Below are 21176 nucleotides of genomic sequence, written 5' to 3' on the forward strand. Positions count from 1 at the left end.
AGACATTCCAGGACAAGAGTCGGTAAGCTTTCTCTGTAAAGAGCTCGCTAGTGTGTGTTTTCTGCTTTGTGGGCGGTGCTGTCCCCACTGCAGCTTCTCAGCTCCGCCCCTGTAGCGGGAAAGCCGCATAGCTGATAGGGGCCAGTGGGTGTGGCTGCGTGCCAATAAAGCTTTATTTATAAAAGCAGGATCTGACCCCCTCAGACTTGGCCCGAGGGCTGGGGTTTGCTGACGCCTGCCCTCAGAAGGTTAAAGCATATTCTGGCTGCTTCTTGGCAGAAAAGCCCAATCTTCATATTGAAACCTTAAATAATAGCAACTACCAGTAGGAACTAGGCAGGTCAGGTCTATCCGGGACAAAGTGAAGAAGGAGCGAGCAACTGTTGCGTTACAGCAGGATTGCTGGGCCACCTCCTTCGATAAGTAGAACATCCACATCTGCTTTCTCCTCGTGGTTTAATAACGAAGGAGAAAATAGAACACTCCTAGATTGGTTTTCGTACCCCCTAATTATCCATCTGAGACTGAGTGGATAGATCTGGCCAAACTCTGAACTCATAAAGGGAATGTCCCAGCTCTGCTTGTACCTGGGTCACATATTTCTGGTCATTAAAAGGTACCATTTATGCTCCAAATAGACACTTTATGGCCTTTCTAGAATAAACATTTAATTTGTAATCCTTTAAAATAGCATTAAAAACAAAAGCCTAGAATACGAGTGCTTCAAATTTTTCAGATGCTTTTGGTCTCTTCTAGGTAATTGTGAGAGCTGAATTTTGCCAGTTATTGACTAATTGTGCCAATTAGTGTTACTATCGGGACTGGCTCCATAATTTGCAGGGCGCTGTGCAGAATGTAGCGATGGAGCCCTCACTGAACACTTAATTAAGAATTTGAAGACAGCGGCAGCAGAGCACTGAACCGAGTGTGGGGCTCTCGTGAGTGTGACTGCCAGGCCAAACGCCCAGGAGGCCAGCCCTGCTGGCTCAGTCACCAGGGCTGCTATTATAGCAGGGCCACAGATGGGGTCAGGGAGCGCTTATGCAGGAGAAGTTTGTGTCTCATAGTTCTGGAGGCTGGGCGGCCAAGGTCAAGGGCTGGTTTCTCCTGAGGCCTTTCTCTGTGGCTTGCCGAGGGCTGCTTTCTCCCTGTGTCCTCACGTGGCCTTTGCGCTGGGCACACACATCCCTCGTGTCTCCCTCTCTTCTTATAAGGACACCAGTCCTATTGGGTCAGGGCCCCGCCTTCGTGACCTCATTCAAGCTTAAATACCTTGGGGGTTAGGGCTTCAACATAGGGATTTTGAGGTGGTACAGTTCAGTCCGCAAGACCTGCTAACTCTTGATTGCTTTTCAATAACCCTGGGTTGAGTGCTTTACCTCAACATAGCTGCAGATGGTTCCTTTGTGACATCAAGCCTAAGTCATTAGTGCTTCCCAGGGTTTGAGGAAGAGAACTGGGCCCTTGTGGCAAGAGCGGTGCAGTTTTATCCCCAGCATCCACCCTCCTGCAGGGCCGTGTCACAGGCTTATGAAATTGAAGCCACCGTGAGTAAGCATGGCAGAGTGAGCATGTCTAGGACTGTGGGCTAAGGAAGTTTGCTTTCTGACTCCAGCGTCTGCACCAGCTAGGTTGAACAGCAGCATGGGGTGGTGGGTCCCAGGGGAGAGGTCTCCGTTACCATGCAGAGGGGACCCACCAGAGGAAAAGGCACAGACAAAATGGTTGAAAACTAAGCTGGGCCTTGATATACAGGAAGGATTTGGCTAGGCTAAAAGGACCAAGGGGCCTTCATCAGCAAGGCAGATGGTATGAATAAAAAATAGCTAATAATAAGAGTAAATGTGCATTAGGTGTTTGTTAAGTGACAAACACTTTTCTCAGAGTTTATAATATGTTCTATGTCATTGAATCCTCATAAAAACCCTACGGAGTGAGTACATTTATTAAAGAAGATGGTACCTGTGTAGACTGAATGAGACACGGAATGGAAAGGGACTGGCCCATGAGAGGGGTTCAGTAAATGGTGGCCATTGGGCCTGTTCTAACCTGGCCAGCCCATGGGACGGGCATTGTGTCCTCTAACTCCAGCATCGAAGATCCTTGCTGGCCTCACGCTGGGTGTACATCACATTTTCTTTTTCTTCCCGTAGCTGCGATTCTAATTGCAAGGTCATCACCTCCCTGGTTTATAGTAGACAGACCTTTTCTATTTTTCATCCGACATAATCCTACAGGTAAGCGGCTCTTCTCTTCCATTGTTCGCTAGCTGTTAGAATTCAGAAAGGTATATGGAATCATAGTTAAATCCAACCTTGCTTCTCTTAATTCATCTCCCTTGTGTCAACGATTGCCAGCACTTTGAATAATAGAACCGCCCACCTGGAAGAGATAGGAAAACCATGGCTGTGTTTACAGAGTGTGATGGAATCTTTTAAACACTGATTTTAGGTTTGTTGGTTTGTTTCTTTTTAACATAGAGCTCTGCGGCCCTTTTGGGGATTTTTGACAGCTATTGATCTTTTTGTCCACATTTTTGTAAATGCAGTAGTTAAATTTTGTAAGAAATTACCTGTCCTCAACCTCTGTAAGCCCCCTCTATTGTTACCGCCCGAGAATTGTTAATTCGATAGATCTTGGCTCCCTAAGTCATGGGTTCAGAGTTGGCTCTGTCCTTTAGCTTCATCTTTAAAATGTGGATAACGGTAGTTCTTACCGCTCAGTACAATTATGAAGAATAAGTCAGATTGTCTTTGTGGAGAGCTAACTAACACAAGCTTGTTCCTTAACCTTTTGTCTCACCGTATCTTTAATGTCGTAATTTGTGTGCTTCTGCACCAGAGTCCAATATGGGAGCCTCAAGCCACACGTGGTTATTTAACCTTAACTTTTAATAACTAAAATGGAATATAACTTAAAATTCAGTTTCTTAGTCAGACTAGCCATGTTTCAAGGGCTCAATGGCCACATGTGACTAGTGGCTACCATATTGGACAATGAAAATATAGAGTGTTTCCATCACTGCAGAAAGTTCTATAGGATAGTACTGCTTGAGAACAATAGGTTAATCGCAGCCTAGAGACTATCCCTTAAATACGCTTTATTATCTTATTTTAAGAAATGTTTTTTATAGAGTTACACCTTGTTTCCTTCTAATTCTGTAGGTGCTGTCTTATTCATGGGGCAGATATACAAACCCTGAAGAGTGTACAAGAGAAACCATGCAAAGCAAAGGCTCCTTTGCAATGAAAACAAGACTCCTTTCCTACATCTTTCATAGTTCTGTTAAATATTTTTGTACATTACTTTCTTTTTCAAAACTAGTTCTTAGGAACAGAGACTCAATGATGCAAGCATTTCTGTTCTGGGACATATATCAAAGGGAAAAGGGCAGGATGGCTGGAACACTGTACTGACAAATGAATAGAAAGGCTTCAAAATGTCTAAAAAATCCTTTAAACTACTGAGCTAACCCTCTTGAGTATTTACTGTCCAGTTCAGGAGTTTTGTTTTGTTTTGTTTACATGTGTGGCATTTCAGAAGAAATTGAATCAGTGTGACGGGGAAAAAATTTTAAAAAAAATTAAAAAAAAAAAAAACACACCAACACATTTTATGGTAGCTTTTACTTTTTTATGAAAAAAATATTATTGGCCTTTTTAATTCTTTTGTTTGGGTCCCATCCAAAGTCTTGATAGTAAGTATTATTTCGGGGGTAGAAATAGTGAAATCTCTAGCCTCTTTGAGTGTTTTTGTTGTTGTTGTTGTTTTCTATAATGCATGTATTCACTAAAATAAAGTCTAAAAAACGAATGTCTTGCTAGACAAGGTTTGCTATTGTGCAGTGTGCCTGTCACTACTGGTCTTTACTCTTTGGATTTACATTTTTGTATTTTGTACAAAGTAAAAAATAAAGTGTTATGAGTAGTAAAAAAAAAAAAATGCCATTTCTCTGTGATTGAAAATACAACAAAAGAAACAGAGCCTTTTAAAAAGACTTTAACTTCCTCTACTAAACCTTTGCACTCGGGCACGCGGCAGAAAACCCACGGCCCCTGGCCTTGTCCTCCTGTTTTCCTCTAACGCTGGCAATCAGACACTGTTCCCTGCTTCACCACCTCTCAGCTTCCAAGTCCCCGCCTAGGAGGAGAGGAGGCTGTGCGGGGGCGATCCCAGCCCTCATATCAGCAGTGGCTCCCTCCCTCGGTGCAGGATTCAGAATGTTCCCAGCCGAGAGTAGGGTTTTATAGCAAGTGCACACGGAAGGTGCTGGGTCCTGAGACACTTTGAACTCGGGAGTGAACAGCGCACGTTACATTTTTGGCGCTCGGCCGGAGTGTTTGTTTCCTGATAGGACAAGATTTTTTGTTTTCTTTTGTTTTCGGAGAACTGCTCACAATTCCAAGGTTACCACTTTTTGTTTGCCTCGTTTGTTGTTGTTTTTGCTTTACTAATTTCCTAACGTTTTGAGTCATTTTCTAATATCAGAATGCTTTAAAATACGTATCAAAACTTAAAAACATTTTTTAAGACCCATGAGCTCGACTCATCATTCTTTATACATTAAAACTTTACATCCAACCCTCCAACAAGTTGCCATTTGTGATGCTTATTTGTCAAGAGGGCTGAGCTTTGCTGTTTGCAACTATTTAAGTACGGGTACTTGGGTTAGCCAAGAGAGAAAGGAAGGGGGGCGGGTAATTGCTTTCCTTAATTAAGAGTAAATGCCAGAAATTTATTTTGAAGGGTTTACACAGACTACCTGTACTCTAGCGAACATGCTAGTATAGTTATTAATGCCTTTTAGAGGCAGTTTTACTCATTTTCTGGTTTTCTGGTCCCATTCTGTTATGTTATTTTTAATAGTTTAAGATAGAAATAGTGTTAGCAGTGATCCAAGAATTATACACTCCATTTATTCATTTGGGTACCTACTGGACACCAGGCATTACGGGGTACAGAGATAAATACGTCCTTTCCCCAACTAAGGTAATCATGAAAGGGAGAGCGTGAATTCTAGCTTGGCCAAATACCTAACCTGTGTAAGTATACTTAAAAGATATGCAAGTAGGACCAAGTGGGCATTAGTCCAAAAAAGAAGCCTAAAAGTGGATACAGGGCCAAGACTAAATCCCTGAGCTCTTGGCTCCAGCAGTGCTCATTCCAGAAAAGACCAGGAGAGTTTGCTTTACTTCCCTCCCTACCCCCACCCCGGCAAGTAGGCTCCACACCTAGCGTGGAGCCCAGTGCAGTCCTCAAACTCATGACCCTGAGATCAAGACCTGAGCTGTAAAGATCAAGAGCCAGACACCCAATGGACTAAGCCACCCAGGCACCCCAAGAGTTTGCTTTTCTAATATCGCCTAGTAGAGTGGCCCTGTTATGTGTTACAGATAGTCTGTCCCCCCAAAATAGAAATTGGTCACATTTTACTGGGCACATTAAATTTTGAAGTATCTGGTCCCATTTCTGAATGCCTCTTCAGTATATTAGATAGTAAAGTTTCAAATTAATGATATAGAGAACTTGGAAGAATCGCATAGAGGAATCATAAAATCAAGGTTCCTAGACTATATTTCTTCTCTGTTTCACTTGACCTTCCCAGCTCATCTTTAGCCCTTCCTTACCCATCAGCACCCAGATTCTGACCTGACTCTGGTAGCTTCTAGAACATGTTGATAATCTCTGGACTGGGGGAAAGTTCTTCTCAAATTATTACTGTTATATAATTCAACTTCTATCTTTCGATATTCTTCAATGAGTCAATAGGCCTTGTCTTCAAAAAGATAAAATTTAGAAAAACTCCTTTATTTGAGGGAAACTGAAATAAATTTAAGATATGGAGACTGCCACAAAAAATTGCAGACCTGTCATAAAAGATCACATTTGCTGTGATACTGTGATTTTTTTTTTTAAGATTTTATTTGAGAGAGAGTATAAGGGGGGTTTACATAGAGGGAGAGGGACAAGCTGACTCCCCACTAAGTGCAGAGCCACACGTGGGGCTCAATCCCAGGACCCTGAGACCATGACCTGAGACGAAGTCAGAGGCTTAATTGAGCCACCCAGGTGCCCCAATATTGTGATTTATAATAAGAGATGTGTATTTGGTTTTCATCCCCATTTCTGGCACAGAGCTCCCCTAACCCTTGGAATTTACAAAGTGATAGAGAGCTATAAAGGTCTCTTGTGTTATGTTAACGGAGTAACTTTTGGCCAAACAAGGCAAGCATCCAGAGAGGCTGGGTCATGGGAGGGAGCCCTTGAGGTTACAAGGCATCTACCTAATTCCAAGCCCTCACCTACATAAATGTGCATATTTCCACAGAAGGCAGACCTGCAGTAATCTGGACTGCCAGCCAGGGCTAGCTCTGGAGGGCTGACCAGGGTATCCTCCAAAGAGAGACACCTGGGAGCCTTGCTGACTACAGGATGGAGGCTGGTTGCTAGGAGACCCAACCATGTGATTGGAGGGCTGAAACTTTCAGCTCCACCCCCACTGACCTCTGGGGAGGGGAGAAGGGCTGGAGGTTGAATCAATGGCCAATGGCCAAATGAGTTAATTGACTATGTGTTTGTAATGAAGCCTCCATAAAAATCCAAAGGACAGGTTCAGAGAGCTTCCGGGTCAGTGAGCACCTGGGGATTTGTGTGAGTGGTGCACTAGGATGCAGGGAAGCTCCTCGCCCTTCCCCAGACCTTGCCCTATGCATCTCTTCCATCTAGGTGTTCCTGAGTTACATCCTTTTATAAACCAGCAATCCAGTAAGTAAGATGTTTCTCTGAGTTCTGTGAGTCACTCTAGCAAGTTAATAGAACCCAAGGAGGGGGTCCTGGGAACCTCTCTGATTTATAGCCAAAGGGTCAGAAGTACAGATGACAACCTGGGTGCCAATCAGCATCTGAAGTTGGGGGTTGGGGGAGGCAGCCTTGTGGGCCCGAGCCCCTAACGGGTGAGGGTGAGATGCGATACTCCCTCTCAGGAGCTGGTGTTAGATTTGAATTGAATTGTAGGATATCCAGCTGGTGTCTGAGTATTGGTGATGCGGGGGAACATCCCCACACATTGGAACTGGGTGTCAGAATCTTTATTTGCTATGTATGTAGACATATGAGCAGACAATTTATCATATGGATTAGATGTCACATTGAGTTTGGGTAGGAGACAGGCTGCAATTTTCCTAAAGTAACAAAATGGTAGACCTATGGAACCGAGGCCAACAACCAGTAAAATCACTCTTTTGACACTTAATGAAATGAGGATTTTCCATTCTGCCCGAGACACAATGGAAAAAAAGAGTAGGCACTGACCCAAATAAGTCGAAAGCTCTATGACTTATTGGCCTTTGAGTCTTTGTCCTAAAAAGTTGATGACAAGTAACTTGGAAAAAAATGCCAATCATAAGACACAAGGGAGTGACTTTTGTCCCAGTAACTCTTTGTTCTTCTGAAAGTGAAAAACCGAATGACCCATGAGTTCCACATTAAAGGGTCTAAGAAACCTGAAGTGGGAGGAGCAGGGATTTGCTCTGACCCAGCAGAGTAGCAAACACCACTTCTTAGGACTGGTCATCGGTGGCTGCCTGGGGAGAGGAGCAGACCCAGTTAACTAACTGGTGGAGGACTTCTCTGTCCTTGGCCTCCCATGACCACTGAGAGACCCCGTGTCCCTCAAGAGTCCACTTCAGGCCACCTAAGAGTGGAAGGCACTATTGGCTGTAAAGCCCATTTCTTCTGATTATTCCCCAACTGTCCCTTGGACCGTCTCCCAAATCTTGAAGAAAAAAGGAGGCAGATGTGATTTAAAGGAGAAATTTGCTAAATGAGAAATCACTGTTTTATATGATAGCAGGTACATTATTAGTGTTTGCAGATTAAATTATTGGATAGGAGGTACCGAAATGGAAGTGAATTATTAAATTTCTCAGCGCTATACCTCCTTCATCTGAAGTTTCTAATCTTAATCCCTTTACCAAAGGTAAAGAGAAGGGTAGTAGGCCTTTGCACTTGTCCCTCATAGACAAGGGAATAATGCGGGTACCCACGGCTCAGTCCCAGAGGCAGGTTTTCAGGTTTCAGTGACACATCACTGTCAGGTTGGTTAATCTGAGGATGATCAGCTGATTTTATTTTACTGTATTTGTCTTATTAACTCTATTGCCTACTGATAAATATCTCTGGCCCTGACTGATTTGTTGTCTTGCTGGGTAGACACTGATCAATAACGTACATAGAGGAAGTGTCTTCGGAAAGTCAGGCAATTGCTCTGATTAGGAATATTCTTCTCCAGCACTCCATGACCTCATTACTCATCTCCTCAGCAAAACTCATTAGAACAAACTCATTAGTTCATTTGATGATTTTAATATATAACAGATGTGGTAAAAATGTATTCTGCAAACAATCAAATAATGGAGTTCTTCCTCAGTTGAAGGGGGAATATGTTAATGTTTTTAATTTTCTTAATTGCTTTTCTCCCAGAAATTTCTCTTAAAACTATTAGTCTTCTGTTGTGAGTGAGCATTAACAGGCACCCAGCTACCTGAACGAGAACAAATGAGTGTTAGTGGAAAGCACAGCTACTACCAACATCAAAACTGCTTTTTTTCCAGGAGCATGTGTGCTTGTGATTACAATTTTTGATTGCATGAATTTTCTCCTGAAAAAACAAAACAAAACAAAAAACTTGTTCTTAGTTTGCAAGATGGGATTTAATCTAACAATCATTCTTTGGTATTCTACAGAGAGAACCATGGCTTCCAGGTGCTCTAATAGCCATCCACAGTTATAAGCCTCAGCTCTGGGTCCTTGGGGACGATGGTAGACAGGCTTTACACACTAGAGTTGGAGATGAAACCGGGGTCAACTGAAGGGAGGAGAAAACCAAGTGGGCTTAGGGATACACACGTTAACTTGCCTACTACCAGCAGGGCCTCCTCAGTGGGCGCCCCTCAGCCGGGGAGAGTTGTGAGCTGGTCCCCCACATGGGAAGAACGTCCACATCTGGTTTCCTAAACGGTCAAGATGCACAGAAAGATTCCCTTGAGTCTGCAGTGCATCTTCTCCTACCACAAAAAAAGGGAAGAAAAGAATAGGAAGAAGGGGCCATAGTATTATCTATGGCAACCCTACAACTTTCCCTCTTTTCAGGAAATACGAAAGAGCTCAAACATCCATACCTTGGCATCTTAGGTGAAGTGTTCATGTATCAGACTCTTAACATCCTAAGGGACAAGGTGAGCTAGTTTCTACAATCACGTTCATAGGATATTAGAGCTCTAAGAGGCCTTGAAAAGTCAGTTTTCGCTGTAATCCTTTGCTTTATCCATCTCTCCTTCCTGTGGAGGGAGAAAAGTGTTCCCCACAATGGGCACTTTGCATACTAAACTATGAAGTAGGATTACCACACCACCTTGTGGCCAAAGTTCAAAAAATGTGAACACACACAAAAACAGCCCCTATTTGTTCCATTTTTACTTGGAAGGTAGAGTTTCTAGTAATAGTTCACTCTCTCATGACCACGTAAAACACTTTGAGAATGCTGTTCCCTGTTTTATATATGCATATCATAAAAACAATATGGACTAAAAACAATAAGGCTTATGTAATTGAGTCTATAGACCTCAATCATGCATTTTTGGCTCAATGTTACACTTTGGGCTTGGAGAACTAGCCAGTGAGAAATGGTGGGAAAGGATGTCAGAATTTCAAAGTAAATGACTTTAACATCTTTCAATGGTGCCAGGCCAAGCTCAAGTAATAGTGCTACTGTATTTCTCCAACTTCCTTATGGTCATGACTGTCTTCTCAACATGAATCAGACATTAGTCAAAAAGGCAGTGTTCCCCATGGTCACTGAATGCTCTTGGTCACACACTCCGTTGACAACATTCTCACACCTATGTTCCTCTTGCCCACACATCATATTTACACAGTATTTATTGGTCTTTTTTTAAGATTTAATTATTTGACAGAGAGAGACACAGCGAGAGCAGGAACACAAGCAGGGGGAGTGGGAGAGGGAGAAGCAGGCTTCCTGCTGAGCAGGGAGCCCGATGTAGGGCTCGATCCCAGGACGCTGGGATCATGACCTGAGACGAAGGCAGACGCTTAACGACTGAGCCACCCAGGTGCCCCTTGTATTTATTGGTTCTTATACAGCAAATTAAAGTTCTCTAGAGGTTGGTTCCAAGTATCAAGCAATTTCATATGGAACTGCGAAAATGTGTTTTATTTTCTACATTCCAGCCCATCATAGTTTAGTTGGTGCCTTTTGAAAGTACAACTTAAATTCAGGGAAGACTTAGAAATGTGTTGAAATCACATTCTTCCTAAGTGATTTGGATCTCTCTACTTGCAAAGTAGCTTTTATGAACTAGAGCTAGATTTGTCCCACATGGGGTATATCTAAAAGCACTCAAGGTTCAGAAGCTCAAAAATCAAAGAATGAGGATAGTTCCCCTCCAACATTGTAGGATAAGGTCCTGCAAAATGCCCTAAACAGAAATTTGGGATCACATTATCAGCACCATTTATGGGGGAAATGAAGGACTACTAACTTTGCAGCTGAATTCTCCAAAGACCCTTGGAAAAAATGTCCACCTAAAATAAAATTAGAGTATATTCTAGCTAAACCTGACATTTTGCATATACTGGATGAGTAAGTGGTTAGAGGACATTTACTGTCTTTTGCTTCTCAGAAACTTTCTATGATCTCTCTTCTCTGGTGTCCAGGAGATGCTTATCAAATCACGTTTACTTGTGGATGACACACCTAAGTGTGGCGTTTTTTACTACTGGGTTTGGCCCTCTATCCCTGGGTTCAAGTGTTAGGAATTTCTCAAAAGAAAGGTGAAATCATTTAACCTACCAATTTGGCCAGTTAGGTAGTTCTCAAACTTCCCCCTCTGAAAACAGCCTCTGCTTTACCTGATAGCTGAAAGCCCCCTTACATATGACTAAACTCCCACTTCTCTGACCAGTCTCAGGAAAGGGGTTTCAAAGGTCCCTTTTATCCTCTTTTATAAAAAGATTTTATGGCAAACCTTTCGCCTCCTTGCATCCGAGAAAGCAAGATGGGTCACCAGCAGCTCTATGGGAGCTGCGAAAACTCAGCCAGGGATCTCGTTCTGATCTGGAAATATGGCCCCAGTGTGTCCCACCAGTGTCTTCATCAGTAAAAGGATGCAGGCTTCAGGAAGTTGGATTAACCATCCCCTGAATGGTTCATCCAAGATATCTACCTTCATGCTAGCTCTTTGAACATAAAAATATTTCAATTAAAAAAAAAGATTTTATGGCAAAAGTACTGTCAGGTGTTTTTTCTCTTTTAGATTTTTTAAATTTTTATTTACATATTTATTTTTTTTAATTTTATCCATTTATTCGTTAGAGAGAGAGAGACAGCAGGGTGAGCGGCAGGCAGAGGGAGAAGCAGGCTCCCCACAGAGCAGGGAGCCCGATGCGGGACTCGATCCCAGGACCCTGGAATCATGACCTGAGCCGAAGGCAGACCCTTAACCGACTGAACCACCCAGGCGTCCCAGTGCTGTCAGTTTTAACATTTCTATTCTCAATTCCCAAGTCCCATTTTTCTTGTTAATGCCTGAGTGACTACTGACAAATTCAAATTAAAAATTACCGCTATTGCCAAAGAGTTAAAAAGAAACAAAGAATTTGCAGTTGGAGGATTACTGAATTCAACACAACGACTGAAGAACCAGAAGGACATACTCTTAAGATTTGTCCTCTAGAAACTGAATGTGTTACAGTAAAATACTTAGAACAGTGTTTGGTACACAGTGGCTATGATTATGATTATGGAATACTCAACTGATAAATATATGCCTTATTCTTCCATTAACATTGATATATATTTTTCAGTTAGCTGCTTTCGACTTTCTTTTAAAAGCATAAAGTTTATCTTTTCTGTTATTTGTTTTATAGAAATTGAATAACTATGAGATGAATTAGTATACATAATTTCAAACCTAGACAGAATCTAGGGGTCAGGTAAATACCCATCTAACTGTGATAAGCTGCACTTTTACATTTCTAAAGGTTAAGAGTTATTATTCTTTTAGCTAAAATCCTATTAAAGGGACAAAGTTCACCAACCTGGGTATATCAAATTAAACTACAATAAAATCTTTAGAGAAAGAGTGACTTTTTTATTGGTATGAAAGTTCACATAAAACACATATGCAAATTATGGTGATACCTCAAAGCTAGCTGGGAATAAAATAGACCTAACTATACATGTTAAATAAAATAATAAAATCAAGGACTTTAGAAAAAACTTACTGGAAAAACATCCAAAAAAGACTTTTGACAAAACAAAAAGGAAAAAGAAAAAAAATCAATGACCTGATAAATATCTGTTTAATTTTAGGAACTCATTATGAGAAATAAGGCCTATTTCTTTACAGTTTGAAAAATGTCCAGCTTTGTACATCTTTGACATTTATCTCATTCTCTGGCTCACAAATTTCAGGCTGCCATAATTCTGGCAGGTTAGCTGGCAGTGATAGCCTTTTCTGCTCTTAAATTCTCTTTGGGCTTGGAATAGTCCCAGGGCCGTCTGTTCTCAGTGAACCCATAGAGTTTCCTAAGTGCCACTCGAGCCGCTTCTTCTTCTGCAACCAGCACTGTTTCCCCAGGTCCTTCTGCAATCAACTTCTTATCGCTAGAAAAAAACCAAGAGTAGTCTGAAATTACCCGCGATCATAAGACACAGTCCACAAATGGGTTATGGTTTCTAAATCTTGTTTTGGCAATAATATCTACCAGAAGTAACACAAGAGCTTTGGATATAGTATCTTTTGGAAATTAACTAGTTTTGTTGCAAATTCATTATATATAGCAGTTAGAAAAGAAATATTTACATTTCCATAGAAATATAAACAACTCACTAGGTCCAATATTTTTCAAATCAAAAAACCAAGGTACATCTAAGTAAGTATGGGTTTGTTCTGTTATTGTTGTTGATGGAAGAATTTAAAGAATATATAAAAATCTTGCTATAAAGCCTGAAACTATTAAAAATATTCATGGAAACTATAACTACATTATTTTTAATTCATCTTACATCTGTGATATGAGGAAAAATTTTATGGAAAAAAAAACTGTGCCTTTCTGGTTTCTCATCTAAACTTTAAAATAAATGAGAAATCAGTTCTGTATTTTAAATTAAGAGCTTTAGATCTTTAAAACTTGCTAAGATTTAAAACATTATTTTATATATTATAATCCGCTCTAACTTATTCCCAGAAGATACTGAGGTAGCAGTGAACACTTAAGGTTATCGGTGTTCTAGTAAAGCCAAATTAAACAAAAATGGGTATTCCTGCTTTAGTGAGATTTCTAATATGATAACTAGCAAACTCTCCTCCAAAAAATGTAAAAGTGTTCCCACAGGGAGGAAAGGATGTGCTACTTCTCAATTACATTTAAGTACTTCCAAGAAATTTCCTGACCCCAAACTTTACCTATCCAACTAAAAGAAGCATCTCTGAAAAATCTCATAAATAGCAACTTTACTTAGTAGCTCAGATTTCATATAAGTTGACTTGAAAGCCAAGGAAGAATAGAACCAAATTAAAGAAAAATGAGCAAAACTACACAGGAAAAAAAAAAAACAACATGGAAGGAATTTGCTAAGAATTATTTTCTGTGGCAGTAATTTGAAATGAAACAAAGAATAATCATATAGGTTAAACTTTAGAGTAATAATTCTACACATATATATTTGTAATAGTATGGAATAGAGAAAATCATCTAAGTGAATTTCAAGCACAAGATGTATATCATGTTTCTAGTCCAATGATGGTCTTAGTGTATCACGGATCATTTTTTTAAATACCATTACATAAAATCTAGGAAAAATTAAATAATTCTACTACCCAATGACAACCACTGTTAGTAATAGGGCAAACTGCTTCGTTTAAAAATAAGAGAGCATTCTTCAAAATTTCCGTATGTCACTAAAAATCCTTTAACAACATCACCTATCCTAGCTGTACTATATTCTATCATGTGCATTTATTATTTCCCTCTTACTGGATACCAAAGTTATTTCTAATTTTCTAACTGAAAAAATGCTATTAGTTCAACAACTGTTTACTGACTACCATGTCGTAAGAACTGTTCTAGGTATGGGGTACAAAGAGCAAACAAATGAACATCTTTGTTTACACATTTTTGATGTAACCTGGAGAGACACACCCAAAGTGAGAATACCAAATCAAAGGACATGAAGAATTTAAAGACTCCTGGCATTTGGTCAAAATTACTGACAGAAATACTATACCACTCTTTTCTTCTATTAGAAATATATGAACTGCTGATAAAGGATGTGTTTAAGACTTACCAAGCTAATAAGCAAAAGAGTACCTCGTTATTTTGCTTTGCATTTCAATTAAAACTAAAGTTGAAACTTTTTACAACATTGTCCATTTTCTCCTTTGTGATGTCCTTCCATTGCCTTTAACCTATAAAATCCTACATCATATAAAGATCAGAAAAATATTGACCTAAATTTTAACCAAGTTTCTTAAATATTCAATCAGTGGGAGGCAAGCCAACTGTTTACTAACAAAACTAAAACAGTCTCAATGTGGGCTGATTTATATATTTTGATGGACAACTAACTAAGTTGTCCACTCCTAGGCTCAGTTGAAGCTGTTACAAGTGTGGATTAGGGGTAAATCTCTAACACTTATGAATCAGAACTTTTATTTGTCTACAGAAATGTTTAGGTTAACATGAAATTCTTACTCATTGAAATGAATGGATTCTACAATGTATAGTTGGTTAACAAAAGCTACTATTAGCCAACCACAGATTACTGACCTTCCCCTAAGACTGACCAGCAGAAAGGGAAGCAGTATATAGATAATCATGGGAATGAGTTTTTTAAATCTGTTAATGCAATCAGAGCTTATATTAAGGAATTGTGAAAGGTCAGTTGTTAAGGCTTCCAATCAATGTTATGAAGTCAAGATTAAAATTTTACTAACCATAAAATCTTTAAAATAAATAAATAAATAAGATTTTACTAACCAGTATAAGCCAACAAAAAACACAGGCAAAGCTGTGGTGCTTCCAGACTGCCTGGTAAGTCTAGATTCAGGAGCTGAAATATTCCTTTTCTTCAGTTCTTCTACCAGTAGCCCCATGGGATTTATTATCTTCCAAATCTCGAAAAGTTCTTTTCCAGTCATCTGAGTAATTAAGAAGTCCTGCATACAAAAATACAAGTTATACATTTAAAGTAGTATAAAGAAAATAAGGATCATATTCAAAGTACACTTTTAACAGAATTTAAAAACTTAATGGGGATTGAAAAAGACAAAATGTACTATTCCTTTTCATGTCCATATAGTTTTTCATGTAAGTTTTATTACAAAAATCATAGTTGTTGCAGATGCCATGATACTCCAGCAAGAGTACTCAAAAGATTCCACCAAATAGTTGCTAGAACTGATACACGAGTTCAGTAAAGTCTCAGGATACAAAATCAACGTCCAGAAATCTGTTGCATTTTTACATACCAATAGTGAAGGAGCAAAAGAGAAATCAGGGAATAGATCCCATTTACAACTGCACCAAAACCCGTAAGATTATCTAGGAATAAACTTACCAAAGAGGTAAAAGATCTGTACTCTGAAAACTACAGAACGCTTATGAAAGAAATTGAAGATGACACAAAGAAATGGAAAAACATTCTATGTTCATGGATTGGAAGACCAAATACTGTTAAAATGTCTATACTACCCAAAACAATCTACATTCAATGCAATTCCTATCAAAATACCACCAGCATTTTTCACAGAACAAACAATCCTAAAATTTATATGGAACCACAAAAGACCCCAAAGAGCCAAAGCAATTTTGAAAAAGAAAAGCAAAACTGGAGGCATCACAATTCTGGACATCAAGTTATATTACAAAGCTGTAGTGATCAAGACAGTATGGTACTGGGGCACCAGGTGGTACAGTGGGTTAAGCATCCAACTCTTGATTTCAGCTCAGGTCACGATCTCAGGATTGTGAGATCAAGCCCAGTGTCAGGCTCTTTGCTGGGTGTGGAGCCTGCTTAAGATTATCTCTTTTTCCCCCGCTGCCCCTCCCCATCCCAAAAATAAAATAAAAATATTAATGAAATAAACACATAAATAACTTAAAAAAAAAAAAAAACAGTATGGTACTGGCACAAAAACACACATAGATCCATGGAACAGAATAGAAAACTAGAAATGGAACAACTCTATGGTCAACTAATCTCCAACAAAGCAGGAAAAGAATATCCACTGGAAAAAAGATGGTTTCCTCAACAAATGGTGTTGGGAAAACAAATACTGGTTGGTTTCATTCTTTCAGCAACATGTGAAAGAATGAAACTGGACCACTTTCTTACACCATACACAAAAATAAATTCAAAATGGATGAAAGACCTAAATGTGAGACAGGAAACCATCAAAATCCTAGAATAGAACACAGGCAGCAACCTCTTTGACACAGGCTATAGCAACTTCTTACTAGACACATCTCCGGAGGCAAGGGAAACAAAAGCAAAAATGAACTACTGGGACTTCATCAAGACAAAAATCTTCTGCACAACAAAGGAAACAATCAACAAAACTAAAAGGCAACCTTCAGAATGGGAGAAGATACTTGCAAATGACATATCTGAAAAGGGTTAGTATCCAGAATCTGTAACGAACTTATCAAACTCAACACACGAAAAACAAATAATCCAGTTAAGAAATGGGCAGAACACAAAAAAAAAAAAGAGAAAAGAAATGGGCAGAACACATGAATAGGCATTTTTCCAGAGAAGACATACAGACACATGAAGGCCAACAGACACATGAAACTATGCTCAACATCACCCATCATCAGGGAAATACAAAACTATGAGATACCACCTCACAACATTCAGAATGGCTAAAATTAACAACACAGGAAACAACAGAAGTTGGCGGGGATTCCCACTGTTGGTGGGAATGCAAACTGGTGTGGCCACTCTGGAGAACAGTATGGAGGTTCCTCAAAAAGTTAAAAATAGAACTACCACATGATTTAGCAATTACACTACTAGGTATTTAACCAAACCATACAAAAATACTGATTCGAGGGGACACACGCATCCCAACGTTTATAGTATTATCAACAGTAGCCAAATTATGGAAAGAGCCCAAACGTCCATCAACTGATGAATAAAGTGGTATACACACACACGATGGAGTATTACTCAGCCATAAAAAAGAATGAAATCTTGCCATTTGCAATGACGTGGATGGAGCTAGAGAGTATTATGTTAAGCAAAATAAGTCAGTCAGAAAAAGACAAATACAAAATGATTTCACTCATATGTGTAATTTAAGAAATGAAAAACAGATGAACTTGGGGGGTAAAAAGAGAGAGGCAAACCGTAAAACAGACTCTTAACTAGAGAGAGTTAACAGGGCTGCTGGAGAGGAGGTAGGCAGGGGGGTAGGTTAAATGGGTGATGGGTATTAAGGAGTACACTTGTTGGGATGGGCAGTATGTGTTATATGTAAGTGATAAATCACTAAGTTCTACTCCTGAAACTAATATTACACTATATATTAACTAAATGGAACTTAAATAAAAACTTGAAAAAAAAAAAACAAAATTCATAGTTGAAGGTAAAATCTTATCTCATAACTAAGAAATATGCTTTCATCAGTAAGAAAAATATTTTTAAAACAAATGAATTAATGAATAAATAGTAGTAACTTCTGGCAGAAACTCCTATAAAAAAAGTACTATGGGCCTCCAGATAATAGTACTTCACTATTTAAATTCATGATTTAAAAAAAATCATTTAAATAATTTCACATTGTCTTTTAAAACTGTTTAAGACTTGATAATATTTTCAATTTGTAAGACTAAGAAAATGGAAAAATTATGAACATTCAAAGCAGAATTCATTTACCAATAAAAAACATTACCAATGTTGACAGAAAATATGGGAACGTGAATTTTCACAATATATTGCAATTAACTTGTGTTAAAAAACACAGTATATAATAAAGGATGTGTAAATGGAGACATGAGGGGAGAAATGTTAAAAAGAAAAATAACAGTTCACAAAATAACTTCCTTACAACACTTGCCCAAGCACCAGAACTCTAGTTCAGTTTCGTTAATAAAAAATATTTATCACCTGAAACTAATATAACACTGTATGTTAATTATACTGAATTAAAAAAAATTTTTTTTTAATTTATTAAGTCCTCAGTAGGGGATTTTCAATCTTTTAATGTACAGATATAGAGTTGCCTTATGAGACACATACGGTTACTTACACCTATGAATGAATCCCTGGATTATTTGCAATATAGAATAAGCAACTGTAGGGTGAAGGGAAAACAATTTTAATGCCTAAGGTATTGGTAGGAATATAAAAAGAAATCTAGATTTTTTTGGTGATCACATATGCCTATTTTTTCCCTACAGATTTCTAGTCTTACTAGTTTATTATTAGAACTTTCAGTGGGAGTGGAGGTTGAATATTCTAATCCCATTTCCCAGAACAGGGAGATAGTATGAAGAAGTATGTTTCTAAAATGCACATATGGGGGTGCCCGGGTGGTGCAGTCGGTTAAGCCTCCAACTCTTGGTTTTGGCTCAGGTTGTAATATCAGCGTTGTGAGATCGGGCTCTGCCAAGGCTCCACTCGGTGCAGTCTGCTTAGGACTCTCTCCCGCTCCCTCTGCCTGCCCCCATGTGCACACATGCATGTGCGCTCTCTCTCTCCCAAATAAATAAATAAATCTTAAAAAAAAAAAAAAAGAAAAGCTTTAGGTCTTTCTCAGAATTTGGTAGGGAGAAAAATTCACAGATCACCTTCTAAGATCATATAATAAAGAAACAAATTACAAAAAAAGTTGTCGTCCTTTCCACCTCAAGCAGGTCCCAGCATGTGCAATTAAGCATTACCTACCCTGATGAAAAGAGCGGTCCTCTCAGGGCCACTGCTCCATAGCAGGGCTCCAATCACTGCAAAGAAAGTCTGCTGTAAAACAGGCGGGGGAACTGGAAATTCTGCACTCAGTGTTAACTGCTCCACAGCCAAGTTTCTGGCCACGTGACACACCACTTGCTCACCAGTGAGAAAGTCAACAAGACTTTTAATGCCTTCAGTAGGCAAGTCTGGGTAAGCATCCTCAAATAACTGTGCGAGACAAGTTTTTGAAAAAGATGTCCCTTGTTTAGAGAGTTCTTGATTATCTTTAAGATTCAGAAGAACAGCTTCTTTCTCTATTCCAAGGTTTTGGCGCTTGGCCTCCTCACTTTTAATATAGCAGCTATTAACAAATGCAGTTTTGAGAAGATCTAAGGAAAAGGTTTCCTGTAACCGATGTCCAAATGCTTGTATTTCAGCATGGTAATCCCAGTTGGGCTTCTCTGAACTGAAAATGTAAAAGAGAAGACAATAAGAGATGGTAAAGAGAACAAGATGTTAAAATAACACGAAAACTTTTAATTGTGATACAATTTTATTGATTATGTAAAGGAAATAAAAAAAGACCGAGTTTCATTTTAACACCACGGTTTGATTTTCTGAAAGTTAAAATTTAAGTCAGATGATAACTTGTGGTTCTTTGCTATATTCACTGGTGGATTCATTTTCCCTTTGAGCCAACTGCCACATTAAAGTTCTTCAACGTCAGAGACTAAGCCAGTACCCTACCTTTTAGATTCTTTACTTCTGCTATAACCACGGAATTATGCTTTATACCTAGGTATGAAATAGGAGTTATAATTTCACAGGTTCAAGCTCTAAACAAGAAGTATGCTATATTTATCTCTTATTTTATTAAGTGTTAAAAACACCCATTTAAGTTAGCATCTAAATAATCTAGTATCATTACAAGTAGGTTAAAAGTTCGTAATCATTCCCAAGAATGGCTAAAAGGTCTTTTTAAAAAGAGACAATAAATCCAAATAAAACTCTTTTAAGTAAAAATGGATAGGAAAATATAAAGATCGTGGTTCTAAGTCATAAAATGTATGTTAACCTATATAATCCTTAGTTTCCTCCAACTATAAAAGCCAAAAGTGACTAAGCTCACAATAATCAAAGAAACGTGAATTAAATACTATTTTCTGCCTATTAGAAAAATAATATTGTTTTGAAAGAGTATAGGAATATGAACAAGTATATTCCTACGGACAGATGTATAAATTGGTTCAATTTTGGGGGGTAATATTAAAGTAGCTATCAAAGTTTCATACTAAATTTCCTAAGGAGTAATAACTTCAAAGCTAATCACTCTTCCATCGGTTATAATAGCAATAATATGGAACTCAAATACCTACGAATGGAGTCAAAAGAATGAGATGCGTCTATTTTACATCGCCACGACTACAAGTCAAAGTCACATTATTAGAGAAAAAGATTCGAGACCTCAGGTACAGTAGATCTCATTTGGAGCTATAAAGATGTCTTTCTCTGCCAGACTACTGGACTTCTTTGCCAAGCTACCGCCAGACACTACTGAAAGAAGAAACAAGATTAACTGGGGCAAAAAAAACCAAAGCTCAACTGTTTTCCTTTTATTCTGGCAAATGCACTTGTAGTTGCATATACTTAATTTTGCTCTTGCGATGCTGTGGAATGCTTTCTGCCCTCTTATCTCTCTTTCCCAAGAATTCTCAGCCATTACAACAGAGAGACTGCAACCCCAAGCCCACATAAAGGTTAGCCTCAGCAGGCCTCATTTCTCCAAACTCAGCTGATAGGCTCTAAGTACGAGTTCCCAGGCGTCGGGCGTAGACCCTTGTTCGACCCCGAAGCAGAAATCTATCCCCTGTTGTGCCTGAGCCCACGTGTCCAGGTTCCTCCGGTGTCTCTACCGCAAACCTCCCAAGCTCAAGCCAGGCGCGCTTTAGCGAGGAGCAACCCGCCCGGTCCTCGACCCCCACCCCGACCCCTTCCGAGGCGGCTCCTACCGGCGCACGGGCGGCGGCGGGCACCGGAGCAGACGCCACCGCTCTAACTCCTTCTGGAAGCGGAAGGCGGCGCGGAATCCCTTCTTCACGCCCCGAACTGGCGGGACGAGAGTCGGGGCGGCCGGCGCCAGGAGGCGGCGAGGCCCCCGCAAAAGCAGTCTCCCCAAGCCGGATGCCATTACAGGGGAAAA

General features: G+C 39.4%; 2 protein-coding genes across 2 annotated transcripts in view; one reads left to right on the top strand and one right to left on the bottom strand.

The window, feature by feature from the left end:
- Positions 1-3813, top strand: part of SERPINE2 (serpin family E member 2) — a 61532-nt gene extending 57719 nt beyond the window's left edge. The window contains exons 8-9 of the mRNA XM_081813498.1: positions 2154-2237; positions 3165-3813. Of these exons, the coding sequence (XP_081669624.1) occupies positions 2154-2237; positions 3165-3202 (122 nt within the window). The 3' untranslated portion in view covers positions 3203-3813. The remainder of the gene's footprint in view (positions 1-2153; positions 2238-3164) is intronic.
- Positions 3814-12149: 8336 nt separating this feature from the next.
- On the bottom strand, positions 12150-21170 carry MRPL44 (mitochondrial ribosomal protein L44). The gene is made up of 4 exons (XM_006749016.3): positions 20986-21170; positions 18974-19442; positions 15061-15239; positions 12150-12685 (listed from the first exon to the last, which is right to left on the bottom strand). Exons 1-4 carry the CDS (start codon positions 21162-21164, stop codon positions 12514-12516), a joined length of 999 nt encoding a protein of 332 aa, XP_006749079.2. The 5' UTR covers positions 21165-21170; the 3' UTR covers positions 12150-12513.
- Positions 21171-21176: the final 6 nt, after the last annotated feature.

The sequence above is a fragment of the Leptonychotes weddellii genome, chromosome 3, assembly GCF_054177405.1.
Source record: "Leptonychotes weddellii isolate Sample4059 chromosome 3, ASM5417740v2, whole genome shotgun sequence".
NCBI classification, from domain to species: Eukaryota; Metazoa; Chordata; class Mammalia; order Carnivora; family Phocidae; genus Leptonychotes; species Leptonychotes weddellii.